The sequence below is a fragment of the Lycorma delicatula genome, chromosome 12 (genome assembly GCF_047948215.1).
Source record: "Lycorma delicatula isolate Av1 chromosome 12, ASM4794821v1, whole genome shotgun sequence".
Classification (NCBI taxonomy): domain Eukaryota; kingdom Metazoa; phylum Arthropoda; class Insecta; order Hemiptera; family Fulgoridae; genus Lycorma; species Lycorma delicatula.
In genome coordinates, this window is record NC_134466.1 from 58,013,844 (window position 1) to 58,030,974 (window position 17,131).

At 28.9% G+C, this 17,131-nt stretch overlaps 1 protein-coding gene across 1 annotated transcript in view; it reads left to right on the forward strand.

The window, feature by feature from the left end:
* LOC142333503 (vesicle-fusing ATPase 1-like) overlaps window positions 1-17,131 on the forward strand; it is a 49,904-nt gene that overhangs the window by 14,540 nt on the left and 18,233 nt on the right. Inside the window, exons 7-12 of the mRNA XM_075380759.1 lie at window positions 4,692-4,891; window positions 5,318-5,542; window positions 8,196-8,306; window positions 10,075-10,263; window positions 11,851-12,007; window positions 13,449-13,582. Of these exons, the coding sequence (XP_075236874.1) occupies window positions 4,692-4,891; window positions 5,318-5,542; window positions 8,196-8,306; window positions 10,075-10,263; window positions 11,851-12,007; window positions 13,449-13,582 (1,016 nt within the window). The remainder of the gene's footprint in view (window positions 1-4,691; window positions 4,892-5,317; window positions 5,543-8,195; window positions 8,307-10,074; window positions 10,264-11,850; window positions 12,008-13,448; window positions 13,583-17,131) is intronic.

Consider the following 17,131-nt stretch of genomic DNA (forward strand, 5'->3'; position numbering starts at 1 on the left):
ATTTATAAAATCAACTGTTTAAGGTAGTCAGATCATTACAATTTGAAGTAAATGTCACATCTTTTGATGATTTCCCAGAATGAAAAATGCAAGGCATCAAATCACATGAACATGATGCTGACCATTCATTAGCTCCTTGATTTCCTAACTTTCAGGAAAAGTTTGTTTGAATTAATATCTTAGCTTGAGTAGTGAAGTAAGAGCATGCTACATCTTATTGCCAAACATTAAGGTGGATGATATAAAACATAGGATTATTTAATTGTTCAGAAATAACATCTCAATATATGTTTTATTTTTCATCTGTTATTTTTCTGGTTGGAAAAATTTTTTTTTTATCCTATTAGTGGACCTGGCAATGCTTATTATTGCTAAATTTGAGTGTATAACCATTCCTATACATAACAAACGTCTCATGCCTGGCTAACAAATATATGGAGCTAATAAGATGTAAAAACTTCTGGGAAAAATAATAGTAAATTGTAAAATTTTCAATCGGTTAAGTAGTTTTTGAGTTATTATGGCACACACAAAACGAAGATTGTCTTTTATTTATATAATATAGATATCAAACACGAAATTCAGGTAAATTTAAGTTCTTTTTCCATAATTATCTAAAAATTTTCATCACACCAATAAATCAGTTATGATTTTGTATGCCATTCAGTTTGATGCATACTTCATCTGACCATATACCTGAACGAGGGAAATTAGGATCTGCTGCACAAAATAACATCCTTTTTATCAAAATTTTCATGAAGAAATATTGGCTGATAACATTTAAACTTCATTTCATTTAGAATCTAACTAACCTGTTCTCTTTTTAGGGTATTTTTAGCTTAAGACACTGAAGCTCTTTAATAATGTCTCATTAAATATGTCATAAAATAATGTCTTAAAACAAGAAGTTGTTTGCTTTTCTAAAGTGAAATTAATTTTATCTCTGAATCTCCATTATTCTCAAATTTATTTTTATCTTTGCCATATGTAGACTGGATTAGTAGTTGAAGAATTAGACTTCTTTTACAGAATTTTTCATTGATGACAGTAGTACAACTAATATTTATCCGTAGAACTTTGCTCTTGTTTGTGTGCTTAAATGTCATTATTTTCAGTATACAAATGAATTGAATAACACTTAAATATCAACTGATTAATTGCAACTGAAACCAAAATTTCCCACTTTTTTACAGAATTAAAATCTGTATGCAGGAAAAACTAACTTTCAGCCCACTGTACAAGGTCTGTTTAGAAAATAACTGAACTTTATTTTTTTTTTATCTTTATTATTAATTTTACAGATTATTGGTCCTTGTCCCCTTCAGAGTACTCCCGTTCCGTGTATTCATACACTTTTCCCAGTGGTTTCTTCTACTTTGCAAAGCAGTCTAGATAGCTTCATTTAAAATAGCCTTTAACAATAGCCTATAACAAATTTGCTTTAATGTCATCAATAAACAGTGTCCTTTCATCATTGATTTTAATTTCAGAAATAAGAAAAAATTGCTAGGAGCCAGGTCTGGTGAGTACTGAGACTGAGAGAGGTCAGTCATTTGATTTTTGGCATAAAACTGATGAATTGACGAAGCTAAGTGTGTGGGTTCATTGTTGTGGTGAAGGTACCATGAGTTGTCTCGTCATAACTTTGGTCTCTTTGCTGATTTTTTCACATTCCATTGTAAAACGCCTTGATACGAGGGCTGTCCTGAAAGTAATGTTAGTTTTGAAATAAAAAACCTACCAATTAAAAAAAAAAAAAATTTTATTATATACATTTGAAAGAGACAATAAACTATTTTTCTCCATAGTTGCCATTTAAATTGAGGCACTTATCATAATGATGCACAAACTTTTCAATTCCTTCTCTGTAGAAATCTGCTACCTTAGATTTTTTGCACTTATCGTATACAAACTTGTGATAACCAAGCTTCCCCGCTATAATTTCATGCAGTAAATTTTGTGAAATTTGGGGGAAACAAAGCAGGAGTTCCGTAATCATAATGTGGCGATTTTCTTGAATTTTATTGTTGATTTTCATCATCAGTCTTAAGGCTGGGCCGACCACTGTAGTCCTCATCATGAGCATTGGTGCAGCCATTTTTAAACTGAATGCACCCCTGCCTCACTCCACCATCACTCATTATTCCTCTCCATACATCTCACAAAGTTGCTAATGAATTTCAATTGGTTTGAGGTTTTTTGCCAGTAAAAACCTAATCACTGAACGCACGTCACAACTCGTGGGATTTTCTATTGAAGCGCACATTTCAATAATTCACAATGTGGACTGACTGTAGAAGAAACGTTTTTACGCCAAGATGGCAGCTCTATCCCCACCCATCTCCATGCTAGGCACAAACATAATTTACTTTCTGTACTGCCCTTGTAGTATTCACGCTTCACTGTTTGACCTGGAGACAAGAATTCAAAATGCGCAATTCCATTAAAATTGAAAAAAAAAAAAGCATCAGTTTGACATTGGATTGAGACTGACGTGCTTTCTTGGGGTGTGGAGATCCGTTACCATTCCATTGTAATGATTGACCGTTGTCCCAATGTTGTAGCCGTAAACCCAACTTTCGTCTCTCGTTATGATCCTATGCATGAATGTTTCATTGCCATTGGCTTGTTCAAGAAGTTGCCAACAAACGTCCACTCGAAGTGTTCTTTCCGCTGTTCGGTCGTCAAACAAGGAACAAACTTTGCTGCAACTCGATGCATGTTAAATTTTTTGATCAAAATGTCATGGCATGATCCAATTTAGATGTTAACCTCCACAAGTTGTTCTCTGATAGTCAATCGGTGATTTGTACAAACCAGATCATTGATTTTCAGATCGTGAGTGTCATCAGCTGAATTTGAAGGCCATCCTGCTGCAGGATCATCTTCAATTGACTGACGACAACTTTTAAACCGTGAAAACCCTTCATAACATTGCGTATAACCTGAGCATCATCAAAAGCTCATTGTAAATTTGTTTCAAAAGTTGAAATATTTCTGTGAATGTTTTCTCCAGATTCACACATAATTTTATATTGTATCATTGCTCCCAAAAATTGTGCATTACAAAAATTGCTACTAACACAAAAACTAAAAAAGATATCAACAATCCAAGACGATGGGGTTACAGAGGAGATTATGCAGAAAACAGTGCTGCCAACCGTTTTTCACTAAATATCTCTGTTGGCACGTAATTAAAAATGTTTAGTTATTTTCTGAATAGATCTCGTATCTGTTGCAAAGCCAAGTAAAGTTCAATTTCATAAAAAAATGTTAGTTTAACATTGAGTAGCCAAAAGACACGTTTTAGTAAACTGCTACAAGATAAAGTACAATTTGTGGATTATAATCAAAAGTTTATTATCATTTCTGTTTTTATCTTCGCTTTAATTTCTCATGTGTAAAGTGGAGTACCAGAAGTGTGTACATATAGACATGAATCACTAGTCTATGTCCACATACTATTATTAGGTCTAGTATAACACCTGATTTGTATTATTGAAAATTCTGTGAATACCATTGTCTTTCATGCCGTAAATAAAACTAACATTGATTGAAGTTATTTAACAGTAACATCAGAAATTAACAATGAAAAAAATGTCAAACTAGGAATAATTCAAGACCTTTAAAGTATGAATGTTGATGAATTTAATTATTATTTTTCCAAAAACAGTACAATTTGAAAGTGTGTTTTATTTATCTTATCAGCATATATACCTGAATGTAGTAATTGATTAACAAACAACTTAATAAATAACCATAACTCAATATTAGGGTAGTCTTTTAATTATGTTATACATATATATTTAGTTTTTATTTAGGTTAGTTTTATATGTATTTTTTGATCATGTTAAATTAAAATTTTTCATACATTTTATATATATCCCATGACAATAAACAATTAAAAGAAACCAGTGAAATCCTTTGTTAAATGATCAATCATTTGGGAGGAAGTTGCATCTTTTCGAATTTGTTTGTAATCATACATTTAACATGCTGGCAAGGTAAATTTGCCTATAATATGGATAAGTGGAAATTATAGCATGTGGAAAAAGTGTTTGTAGTATATAAATATAAGTAAAATTTCTAATTATTCTAGCTTATAAATTGAGCCTATGTAATCCGAAGAAGTATCAGTCCTAATTAGTTTGGATTACTGTATAAAATTTCTTTTCATGTTGAATTTATTAAATTTATCATTATTTCTTCTTTGAAAGATGTGTTTTGGTCTTGGAATTTTGAAGTCTGTTCAGAAATGTTTAATATTTTGTTGTTTATATTTTTGTATTTGACGTTCTGATTAGTACATTAATTGTAATTTGCAAAGTATGGGCTTAACAAGGAAACCATCTCATTTTATTGATTTTATGACCCTTAATCAGAATTTTTAGTCCTGAAAAACAGTAGATATATCTAAATAGCAGATTTCCTCAATACATTTGGATCTAACTTATATTGTGTTTAAGAATGATAAGTTTGTAAGATATTCTCAAGAAATTAGTAGTGCCGCTTATCTAATTATTTTACTGGTCATCACTGGTTTAAGAGAAGTCAATTATTTTATTTTTTGTATATATTTATTCCAGTGTGATGTTTAATATCAGATTTACAAAGAATTATATTGGTTTTTTGATAATTTTTGTTTTTAAGTTGATATTAATATTGAGATAATTTTTGTATTTTTTTTTTAGGATGTAAACACGTAAAAGGTATATTGCTGTATGGACCACCAGGTACTGGAAAAACATTAATGGCTCGACAGATTGGCCAAATGTTAAACGCTCGTGAACCAAAAATTGTTAATGGACCTCAGATTCTTGATAAATACGTTGGTGAATCTGAGGCAAATGTTCGACGTTTATTTGCTGAAGCTGAGGAAGAAGAAAAAAAGGTTATTTTTATAAGATTTAATTTAATGTAGTTAAAAGTATCAGAATTTATGTGTATAGAGGTATGAATTTGCTATTAATGCGAGTAAAAATTATGTTTATAATGTAAAGTAATATGCAATTATACATCATCATGTAATTGAAATAATCGATGAAGTAATTATAAGTAACGAATCATCAGTATGGCCATCATTGATGGCAGATTAATAATGTGTTGCCTTTCTGCTGAATGATTATGGCTTGAATCCGAATAAGCCCTAAATTTCTCATACTTACCAATATTATTTGTGATATTCCCATTGTTAAGCTTTGAATTAACTTAGTTAAAATATAACTATACCATCTGTACAGACTGTGTAAAACAGTGGTTATTTGTTGTGCGTTACAAAAGTGAGCTTATAGTTGAATCTTTTTTTCTTTTTTCATAGATGGGTCCAAATTCTGGTCTTCATATAATTATATTTGATGAAATAGATGCTATATGTAAAGCAAGAGGATCAGTTGGTTCAAATACAGGTGTACATGACACTGTTGTAAATCAGCTTCTTGCTAAGATTGATGGTGTTGAACAATTAAATAATATACTTGTTATCGGCATGACTAACAGAAGAGATATGATTGATGAAGCACTTTTACGACCTGGACGATTAGAGGTGTGTATTGTAATATTATACTTGTTTTTGCATAAAAATAAAGTTATTAATGTTATAAATTAAAAAATAAAAGTATTGATTATGTGACAATGTTGGTGAATGTTAGATTTGTAATTTAAAGGATGGATTATTAAATTTTAGAAGTGATTTTTTTCACTTATAGATGTTTTTTTCTTCACAGATATCTGTGGACTGAGAGTATCTGTCCAGTTAATCACTACTGTCTTCCTGGATGAAAGACACCTAATTAATATCTTTCATCCAGAGTTATACGTTGGAATTCTACACATACATGGCACTTTGCTGTAAACAAATTTAAATTTATCACTCCCTGTTAAGATTGATTATCAGGAGGCGGTCTCGCCGAAAAAAAGTCCGTAATATCCCACACAACTAACTCCAGAAAATTGGGAAAACAGATGTAATTGCCCTAAAGAAATCTGTAGTACACATCACATTTTTCCGTTTCTCTTTTTATGTTACCCTTCTTTTTTTTTAAGCATCCTGTGTGATTTTTAAAATCATATAGTAAAGTTCTTTTCCTTCTCTTTTCTTTTCTCCTTCTATTTGTAATTTCAGCGTAGTGTAGAATGGAATTTGCCTTGATATTCACCCTTTGAAGAACTTAATTTAATTTTTATTTTGCCTGTCCATTTTATTTTTTCCATTTTCCTTCAAGTTACATTTAAAAAATTTCAATTCTCTCATTTTATCATATTAATATTTTATATTTTGTTCCTGGACTTTTATTCTACTTTCAATGTTTTATTTTATTTCTTGTACTTCTTTTTTCATGTACAGATAAAAAATAAGTGGAAGAGTTTAAATCCTCATCTATATACTGCTTTGGCTTACCTCACTTTTTAATCTTATACCTATGTGATTCTTCCAAACATTTTAAATAATTATTTTACCTCTGTATTTCATTAATATTTTCTTATCATTGTAAACATTAAATGTATTTAGATAAGCTGGAATTATTGATAAAATCTATTAATCTATCTAGCTTCTTCTATTACTAGTGAATATTATGTTTATATATTAAATAGAGAAAATATACAGATGTCTTTATAAAGTGCCTATTGTTTAGTAGAGCGTTGTCTTTTAATGAATGTATTAATATGTTGATTAATATGTTTTACTGTTTATTAGCTTAAACAAACTTAAGGAAAAGTTTGTTTATTTAATAAATCTTCACTAGCTTGAAAGTTCTCTGTATGCTATAAATATTAAATTTTAGTCTATTAATGCCTTCTAATTTTCTTTTTACACGATTAATGACATTTTTATTGATCTGTCCAGGAAATTGCATATGTAGTTCTTTTTATTATTCGTGAAATAGCATACCTCCTATCTGTTCCTGACAATCTGTACAATGTATAATTATTTCCTGATCTGTATAAACTATAAGATGCTGTAACTGTATAGTTGCATAACATGATCTAAAACCAATTACAATAATATGATAAAGTCTCCTCTGCTTTTATTCTCTACAGTCTGTGATTATTTTAATGAAATAATATAAACTTTTGCAAAGAATGACAAACTAACCAAAATTGTTACGTTTTTCAAAACTTCAAATGGTTTCAGTTGCTTTTTGAACATCCTCAGTGACACTTGATTCTCATACTAACATCACTTCATTTCCCTGCTAGTAGTTATTGTGAGTTACACAGGTGTGTACTTAGAATGTGTTCAAAAAGTATTTTGAATTTGAGTTTTGTCTATTTGTTTAGTATGTTCTGTTTTTTTTTTTTGTTTATCCCGTAATGTTCAAATGTGGTCTTTTATTGCATATGTATAGATATGATTATTTTCATTAGTGTTAATGGATTTTTGATATATGTCAGCTAGATGGTTGGCAAATATTAAAATGTTTCTGTGTTGGGTATTGTATAACTGTGCCCCATTTGATTGATATTAACAGAGCAGTTTTTATTTTCAGGGACACTGTGTCAGTTATTAATTGTGTTTTATGTTTATTGATTTATATTGTGTATTGGCTATTTTGAAGACAGGAGTGTTAAAAGCATGTAACATTTATAAAAAGTTTATGTATAAATGTTTGTGTATGTTAGGTATTGTGTAGAGTTGAATAATGATGAATCTAAAAACAGATAATTTGTGTGGGGGTTAGGTGATTGTTGTTTGAGTCACAAACACACCCCTCTACTAAGTGAACTGGTACAATTCATATCCGATGCAATTTTCAATCTCATTCAAACACATGATCTTAGTATGTTGTAATTCAATGTACTTAGTTCAACGTAACTCATTTTCTTATGTACCTAATTCACCAGTTACTGAAGACTGTGTCAAAGATGATTGAAATGTCTTTAAAAAACAAAGTAAGTTTTTAAAAAGTTTTATTATAAAATTTTAATTTAATTTACAAAGAGATTGGAAAAATTGTGTCTATAACAAAAAAGATCAGTCAGAATGACTAGAATGAATGCTTTTTTCCTCCTCATTGATGTCATCCTATGACAGTTTTTCTTCATAATAATTCAAGTAACATTAAGTGAATTTAAAAAAAGTAATATTAATTTTTAAAGTTGTCATGAATTGGTTTCCTATTATTTATTCTGTCGAAACTATCATCATCTATTTGTCTTGACAGACATAATGTAAATTTTATGATATATTTTTATAGGTACAAATGGAAATAAGTCTTCCGGATGAAAATGGTCGTTGCCAAATATTAAATATTCATACTAGCAGAATGCGAGAATATAAGAAGATAAGTACCGATGTTGATATCAAGGTAAAAATTTTTTTTTATTCAGTAATGAAATGGAATCTTGTCCTCTATTGAGTGTCAAGATTTCATTTTTCTCATTTTTGAATATTTTATTAACAACTATACATTATATTTATATAATTTAATAGCATGGCTTATCGTCATCCATAATAACTATGGTTGTTTTGGAGACCAGTAGTTTTTTGCTACATCTGCAAGTATTTATTGGAACACATAATTTTAGTACTGCTGGCACTGTATGAACTCGCCTAAATATGTGTTTAGCAATTTGATGTCATATTGTACCTCATTATGGCCTTTAACTAAATGTCACAGAAGACAGAGTTAAATCGCTTAGGAAATATAATTGTTCTAGACCCCAGTTAAAAAAAACTTACTATTTTTTTGGGGGTTTTTTTGACAGAATTTTTTTATTTTGCATTGTTTAAAAATTTATTATGAAAAATTATTTTTCATTTCTTTTATTTTTTTGACTCTTCATTTATTGTATGTACAATTTAACCTATATAATTTCATCTTACATTCTGTCATATTAATTTCTAATCTTTATTAAGTAATTGACTATCAGCTGATTCTTGTCGGTGGGATTCTGATCAGCCAATCTATTGGAAGTGGAAAATCCTCAGGCTAGGTTGATCCTAATACCCACCGGGTAAAGGCAGTTATTTTTATGCGGATCTGAATACTAGATTGTGGATACCAGTGTTCTTTTGGTGGTTGGGTTTTAATTAACAGCACATGGCAGGAATGGTCGAACTGAGACTGTACAAGACTACATTTCATTTACACTCATACATCTTCTGGAGTAATACCTCAATGGTAATTTCCAGAGGCTAAACAGAAAAAAGAAAAAGGTTGATCCTAATGTCTAATGTCAAATCTCTGGGTTCTATAGTTTAAAAATGTGTTACATTTAAAATCTTTCTATTAGTGCTATAATCATGAGTTTGTTACCATTGAACTTGCTGTACTTTAAAAAAAATTAATAGTTTATGCTCAGTTTGGATGCTTCCTTCTGGACATAGCATAAACAGATAGGTTAATATTCTCTATAATATTAAATTTAGTTACTATTTATGCAGTAACTTTGTAGTTATGTGTGGTAACTATAGAGTATATTTACTCTTTATAATTTATGGGCTTTATATTAGCTCTAAATGAATTTTGCAAAAATGCAATGTTCCTGTAGTAATGTGATTGCATTATCAGTGATGGATCAAGTAAAAGACAATCAATTTTTGCTTGATAAAAAACAAATTAATTTCTTTATGAAAAACATGCTCATATTTTTTTTTATTTATTTAATCTTAAAGAAAGTGTACTTAATTTATCTTTCTTAAAAAGTGCTTTATAATTTATAGAACCAGTTTAGTAAACTCTTCTTTTTTTATTAAAAGTGTATACATCTAAAAGTATGCTATTTTGTGTTTTTTTTAACCAAAATACATATGTATATACATTTTGTATATCTTGGAGAATTACATTATTGACAAATGAAATTTCTTAATTAAAGAAATTAGACAGAGAGACATTTGTTCACTAAGCAGCTGTTTGAATATTTTGATGCTTCCTTCCTCTGCTCTAAAAACTCTGTCAAAACAGATGACTTTAAAATAATTTTTTTAATGAATATAAATATAACAATGTTAATTGTATTAGGCTACTGAGATCAGTTCACAATAATACCATTTCTGTCTTTATATTGTGGTGCAATTATTTTTATAAACTTTATGAATAAATTAGTAATTATACTTGTTGGTATTTTTTTTAGGAACTGGCAACATTGACAAAGAATTTTAGTGGTGCTGAATTAGAAGGATTAGTCCGTGCTGCTCAGTCAACTGCAATGAATCGTCTAATTAAAGCTTCTAGTAAAGTGGAAGTCGATCCTCAAGCAATGGAAAAATTACTAGTCAATAGATCTGACTTTTTACATGCTCTTGAACATGATATTAAGCCTGTAAGCTAAAATTGTTAGTTATAATTTAACTCTTGTTTATTATATTATTATAATAGTGAAACCTTTTATACTACAGTGACTGGAAAGGTAAATCTCTCCAGTCGTTGTAGTATACTCAAGGAACATATCTATTAGTTTTTTTTAAAGATATTATATAGTAATATTTATTTTTTCATGAACATCTTTCTTTATTTTCTTTTTATTGATGTTTTAAAAAAATTGTATTTTCAAATTATTTATGTTATTGCTACAATAACTTGTTCAACTCTCCACATCACATGAATTTATTTCTGCATTTATCTGTTTTTCTGTTTCATGGCCATTGAGATACAAACATTAGAAAAATTTCAAGTAATATACACACGTAAATGTAGATTTGAAGAAGGTTCTATAATTAAAAAAAAAAGTTTCAAATTAGTTGTAGGATTTGCCCTCACATTTATGTAATGTAAAGTTACTTTCTTCTGTTCTGGCACAGCTGCAACTGACCAACCATGCCAAATAGTAAATTTTTTTATTAAAACTAGGGTGCTGTGCCCCTGGCTGCTTCATGGCCAGCATTTCAGTGTTTTTCTTACCAATATTTTTTTTAAATTTCAGTATTAGATCAATTAGGTCTTGAATTATTGCAGTTTTCAACATTTTTCTTACCATTTTATATAGGGAAGATATACTTAACGGTGCTGCTCTTATCAAGGTTCATGGTTTCTCCTGATGCATTTAGGTAATTACAGTTTGCTACTTTGTTGTATTTTGTCAAGAAGCATTTCATTCAGAATAAAAATGTGAGCACATACAGCAAATAAACTAATGCACCATGCTTCTGGATATGAACGTTAGCGTGGAAATAGGATTTTTGGATATATTTTCAGCTTTTTTTTTGTACTATTACGCACTATTAAATCTAATGCGTTTAATAAACTTTCATCAAAACTACAGTAACATTTAAGTATACATCAAATATTAAGCTAATTATTTTGAAATGTTATTGTATAATAAATATTATTTTTTAAATTGTAACATTAATACAGGCAAACAATGCAAAATAATTAGATTAATATTTAAAATAAAAAAAAAGTAGTAAAACATATTTTACAAAAAGTTTTGGTAATACATACTTTCAATGAAACTGTATGTGCTATGATCTTTTTTAAAACTGCTCCAACGGTTTTCATTTTATATACAAAAAGTGAAAATGAAAAACCTTTTTTTGCACAAAATCTTTGTTCAAACAATTGTTACATCTGGTTGCGAGTTTAAAACATGTACGTTTTCATCTACGAAACGTACTTCAAAATATTCCACAGTCGGTTCCGGGTTGCAATTTTGTCACAGTATAAAGCCCTGTGGACTGGTTTAAGATAGTTAATTGATGAGAGAAGCTTTTAAAGGACAGCCCAATCTATTACAAAGAATGTAGACCAGAAACTATACCTGCAACCTTTTCTTTAATGTTTACAGATTGTGTTGCTTAGGTGTAGGGCATGAAAATTGAGATATGTATGATTCACTATATTGTATTAATATTAAGATGTATTATTTATTTTTAAATTGTGTAAAAAGTTTATGTATATTTTTATTTTTTAGGCATTTGGCACAAGTGCAGAAGCCCTTGAACATTTCCTGGTTCGTGGTATTATAACTTGGGGTACTCCTGTTAAAAACATATTGGAAGATGGCAATCTTTTTATTCAACAAGCAAGAGCTACTGATTCTTCTGGACTTGTTTCTGTACTTCTTGAAGGTATTATTATTTTTTATTATTAGATTCAGTGTTAATGACTAGTTAATGGCATCTCATCATTGCAGTCATTGATTTATATAGTTGTCGTCTATCTATAGTCATTATTGTTGCAAATGTATTAGTCTTAAGTAATTGACATACTTAAATGGTGTTAACTTTTAATTGGCTTCTGTTCATAGTATGATGGCTTATATAGGTGGGATAATGTTATAAAATTTTTTATACAAGTTGGATTCAAGATTGCTTAGTAGTTTCTTTTTTAACATGTTTGGTGCCACTAGGAAGTTGTAAAAAACATAATGATTTTTCAGGAGAGCAAAAACAAAATTCAAAAATTCTGCAGAAAATGATTGATTGAATTTTTAAAAATAGTTGATTTTGTTAATAATTTTTTTCTCTTCAATCTGCATATTCACCTGTTATCAGTTTTTAATTTTAATGTAATTTTTCATTACTAATGTACAGACTTAATTCTTTTGGACCAAATTAATGTTGACTTAAGCTTTTTTACCAAAATGTTTTAATGTTTCCATTGTTAATGGACAGTGATCATAAACTTGGTAATAATTGCAGGATTAGTGGTAAGTAAGCGCTACAATTATTCTTTTTCAGAATAAAATTATAATTATTGGTTAAAATAATTTCTTTATTAAAAAAAATATATTACATATCCAAATATATTTTTGAAGTGAAAACTTGTACATACGAATTACATGGGAACATGGGGGAAAAAATGTATATATATATTATATAATACATATACACAATATTATGCCGTATATGCTTTTTGAATGTAAGTGTCATGTGCACATGTTATAAAAAATATAAAATATAAACATAAAATACATTTTTGATGTACTCACTTTTTTATTCAGTACTCTACACAAACATTATAATATGTTTCACTTACACTGAATTTAAACAGTTATTTTTTTTATTATTATGAGTACTTATTGAAATATTTCATATAAACAAACAATTCAATGTATATATGTATACAAGCACAACCGAGAAGCAACGTGGTATGGCTAAGTATAATTCGCACTCTATCTTTACTGTATACTAATCTATACATATACGCATGTATATTGAAAGAGAGACAGAAAGCAATAGAGAGGAAGAATTATTGTGAATCACCGGCAGTTTTTCTCCCACCTCCCATCCTCTGCTACTACATATTGTACTATACACACATATATTCATATATATATTCTCGCTCTTTGCCTTTTTCTCTTTCATATATATATGCTTAGTGTCTTGCGTTATGTTAACAGATTTTGATTACGAGTCAGCGATTTTTTTTTCCCCATGTAATTTGTACGTACAAAAAATTCTTACACAACGCGCCTAAAGAAGTTTTCACTTCAAAATTTAATAGTATTAGACATTAAACTATATTATATTTAAAAAGAATGAATATGACCTAAAAACATTTTTTCAGGCCCACCAAATTCCGGTAAAACAGCACTTGCAGCACAGTTAGCTAAAAACTCTGATTTTCCTTTTGTAAAAGTTTGTTCACCAGAGGATATGGTTGGCTTCAATGAAACATCAAAATGTTTACAAATACGTAAGGTATGTATACTTTAAAAATATTAAGCCGCTTATTTTTTAATTGTCAAAATAATATATTACTAAATTAGTGAAAAGTTTAAATCTATTTTGCATTTAACATAAAAGAAAAATTTATTATCAATTGAATTCAAAACTGAGAATTAAATATCAGAGTTTTATTCGATCTATCATTTATTTTAATTGGATTACATTAGTCAGTGACTGTATCCATTTGTCTATTTTTCATCAGTTTAAATAATAATTCTTGAAAGTCATCTAATCATTAATGAAATTTTTTGCTACATTCTCTTCAATATCTCTTTGATAAGAAGTAAATTTAATCTGCTTAGAGTTTATTATTCATTTATATAAAATATATATTTCATTGTATACTGTGCACTCATTTATTTTTTTATTAAATTATGAGATGTTCAAAAATTTCTAAGATTGTACTTTCTAGAAAAATGGTGCTGTGCAGTAGCATCATTTGGGATCTGTCAACTTTTATATCATCCTACAGTGGTTATTTATGAAAGGATATCTATTTGTTCTCATGTATGTTATTTGCTTTGTGATTACTGATATTCATGAACAGTGATTCAATATTAAATTTTGGTTAAAATTTACGAAAACCTTTATATATTCATGAATTGATGAAACAAATTTATGGTGATTAGTACATGAGCTATATACTTTGTTATGAACTGATGTAAGTTAATGCTTCAGTACAATCAGTATTGGGTAGCTGTTATCATGTACAGGTGTTAACATAATTGTTGCACATGTTCATTAAGTTGTGCGTTCCAGTAGTTATTTGATAGTTCAGGAAGTAAAGAGAAGTTCTCAAATTTGGTACAGCCCTCAAGATCATTCAAATGCTATTGTAATTTTTATAAAATGTTAACACAATTTTCATTAAATGTTGTCATGGTCCAAATGTTTATAAAACTGTGTTAAGAGTTTTCATTTGACAGCTCAGGAAGTATGAGGAGAGTGGAACACATTTATGAGATCTTATCTTGAAATTTGAAAAAATTTAGCACTTCTATGAAGTTGTGCCATGAAATGTAAGTGCCCGTTCATACATTGCCCTTGTTTCATGAATTTTAGACTGAAAGTAAGAGCGTTAAATTGAAATGATTAAAATTAATTACACAAATTGAGATGATTAAAATTATTAAAGAAGAATTTATAGACTGCATACAAATTAACAGGATTGTTTCCAGGAGAGGTAGCAGTGTTGAGACCATTGCATCACCTTAGCAGAGGAATACTTAAAAGTAGATAAGTCTCACTACGTTTTAGGTGTTTGAAAAGGATTAGATTCCTGATCTTTAACTGTTCTTATACAACATTTTTATTTCGATAGTATTTTTTGTTATCCAATATCCACTGTAATAGTAAATTAAGCAGTTTGTGCTTAACTTCGTTGTTGCAATTAAAATGTGTAAGATGCCAAGCAATGATTGTATACTGTTTCATGTGCAATTTTTTTGTTGTATAAATATTTTAAAATCAATTACTATTAAATGGGTAGAAATGTTTAAAGTTAATAATTATTTTATTCGCAAATTTAAATTACCAAGGGACATTTGGCACATCCTAGGAAACTATAAATAAGAATATACTATTAGACTGGGTGTTACTTCTAAGAAGAATCAGTATACTTAATAAGATTTTATGATAATCAACCATGAATTTTATTTTGTTATTCGTTTTGCATATCTTATCCTAATTATTAATTTTATTTTATTATCTTAATTTTAATCTTATTGTCTTAGTTTTAACCTTATTTTATTATCCGAGCTTTTTGACCCAGGCGATGATAACATGAAAGCATTTTTCACCACCCCCCAAATAAAATTAAAATTAACCTTTTATTTGAATAGTCTGTTGATTTTTTATTATTACATCCTTGTAACATTTGTGCACATTTTTATCTTTCATTAATCGGTATCAAGTTTTGCTTTATAAGTGACTAAAAAAAATACTTTCCTGTCTAGATAGCACTATAGCTCTAGAAGGGAAAGTCAATCAGTCAAATTCAGGCATATGCGGTTTTTACCAAATCTTGACTTTTTGACAACTAAGGAACCTAAAAAATGGATAGAGATTTTCCAGATGTTAATGTTAATATTACACGCGCATGCACATGCATGTGTGTTAGCCTCTAAATCACCTTATATCTCCAGAACTGCTGAACCCATTTTGGCCAAGCTAGGACAGAATGCTTTTATATAAAGGGCATTGGTGCCATTAAATTTTCAACTTAAAAGGTCAAGGGGGTGAGGCTGTAGAGCAGGTGTCACCCTCAGTATCTCCAGATTTTGCCTAATTAACGTCATATTTTTCTTAGGCACATTTTTTAAAAATTAAAAAATATCTACAATGAATTTTTTCAAAATGTCATATCCACCCCAAAAAATGCTATAAACTACTGCTATATTGTGATGTCACGGGTGAGCGGTAGACTTAAATAAATTAATAATATTTAAAGTGTAAAAAAGTAACTTGGTCTGGTTGGGTCTTGAACTCGATCGCCCAGTTGACTCAGTACTTGGTACGTTAAGCCTCATGGCTACACCAGTCTGCTGACTGTGCAACCTAAATTTTTCTGTGTAAGTTGTGAAATTACATTAATTTAGTTAGTTCTGACCATTTCCATTAGTACTGTGACACCTGCGCAAATTAAATATAGTATGCATGCACACTTTTTAGTTAGAATTGTGAATTAAATAAATTAAAAAATATTGTATTTAAATAAAATGATAAGTTTTAAATTAAGTTGTATGTGTGTATGAGCCGTGCATCAGAAACAACCCCAGTTATAGGACTTTACTGGAACACGGCTTTAGCCGCATGGTAGGAAAATCCTACAATTGTGTTTTCAGCTTTTATTACATGTAAGACTTACTCATGGCCAAGGAAATTCCATGTGATAAATTTCCTTCTGATAATGTTTGTGGAAAATTTTTTTAACTAAATATTTATACAGGATCACATAACACAACTTAATCATATTGTTTAAAATTTTTTGTTATACTGTGATGTTTATCTGATCAACTCAAAAGAAATCAGTTAGAAAATTTGTTGTGAAAGTATACATATATTTCTGAATTCAAATAGCCTCAGTTTACACTACACTTAGTAATTATTTATATAATTTCTCACTACTCCTTCATTTATTTGTATTAAAACATTGATTTTTCAATTTTGTGAAGCCTTTTTTAAATTTGTATACATTTTATTTCACCTACTCATATTTAAAAAAAAAATTAAATTAATAAACATGAAAAAATTATATAACAAACTTAAAAAAATATTGAAAATAAAAAATAACACTATTTGGTCATTTAAATTTCAAATTTTTGAATGTGCAACAAACTAAGAGTTGATTAGTTTTTATTGTATTTTAAATTAATGTTGAACTCAGTTAGTTAAATTTAGAGAATTCAATAGTATTATATATTTTCAGTAGTTTGCAAATTAATCTGAACACAGATGTTATTTGATAAAAAGTAACTTTATTTAGAAAAAAAATCATGCCTGTACAATTAGTAAATTTATAGT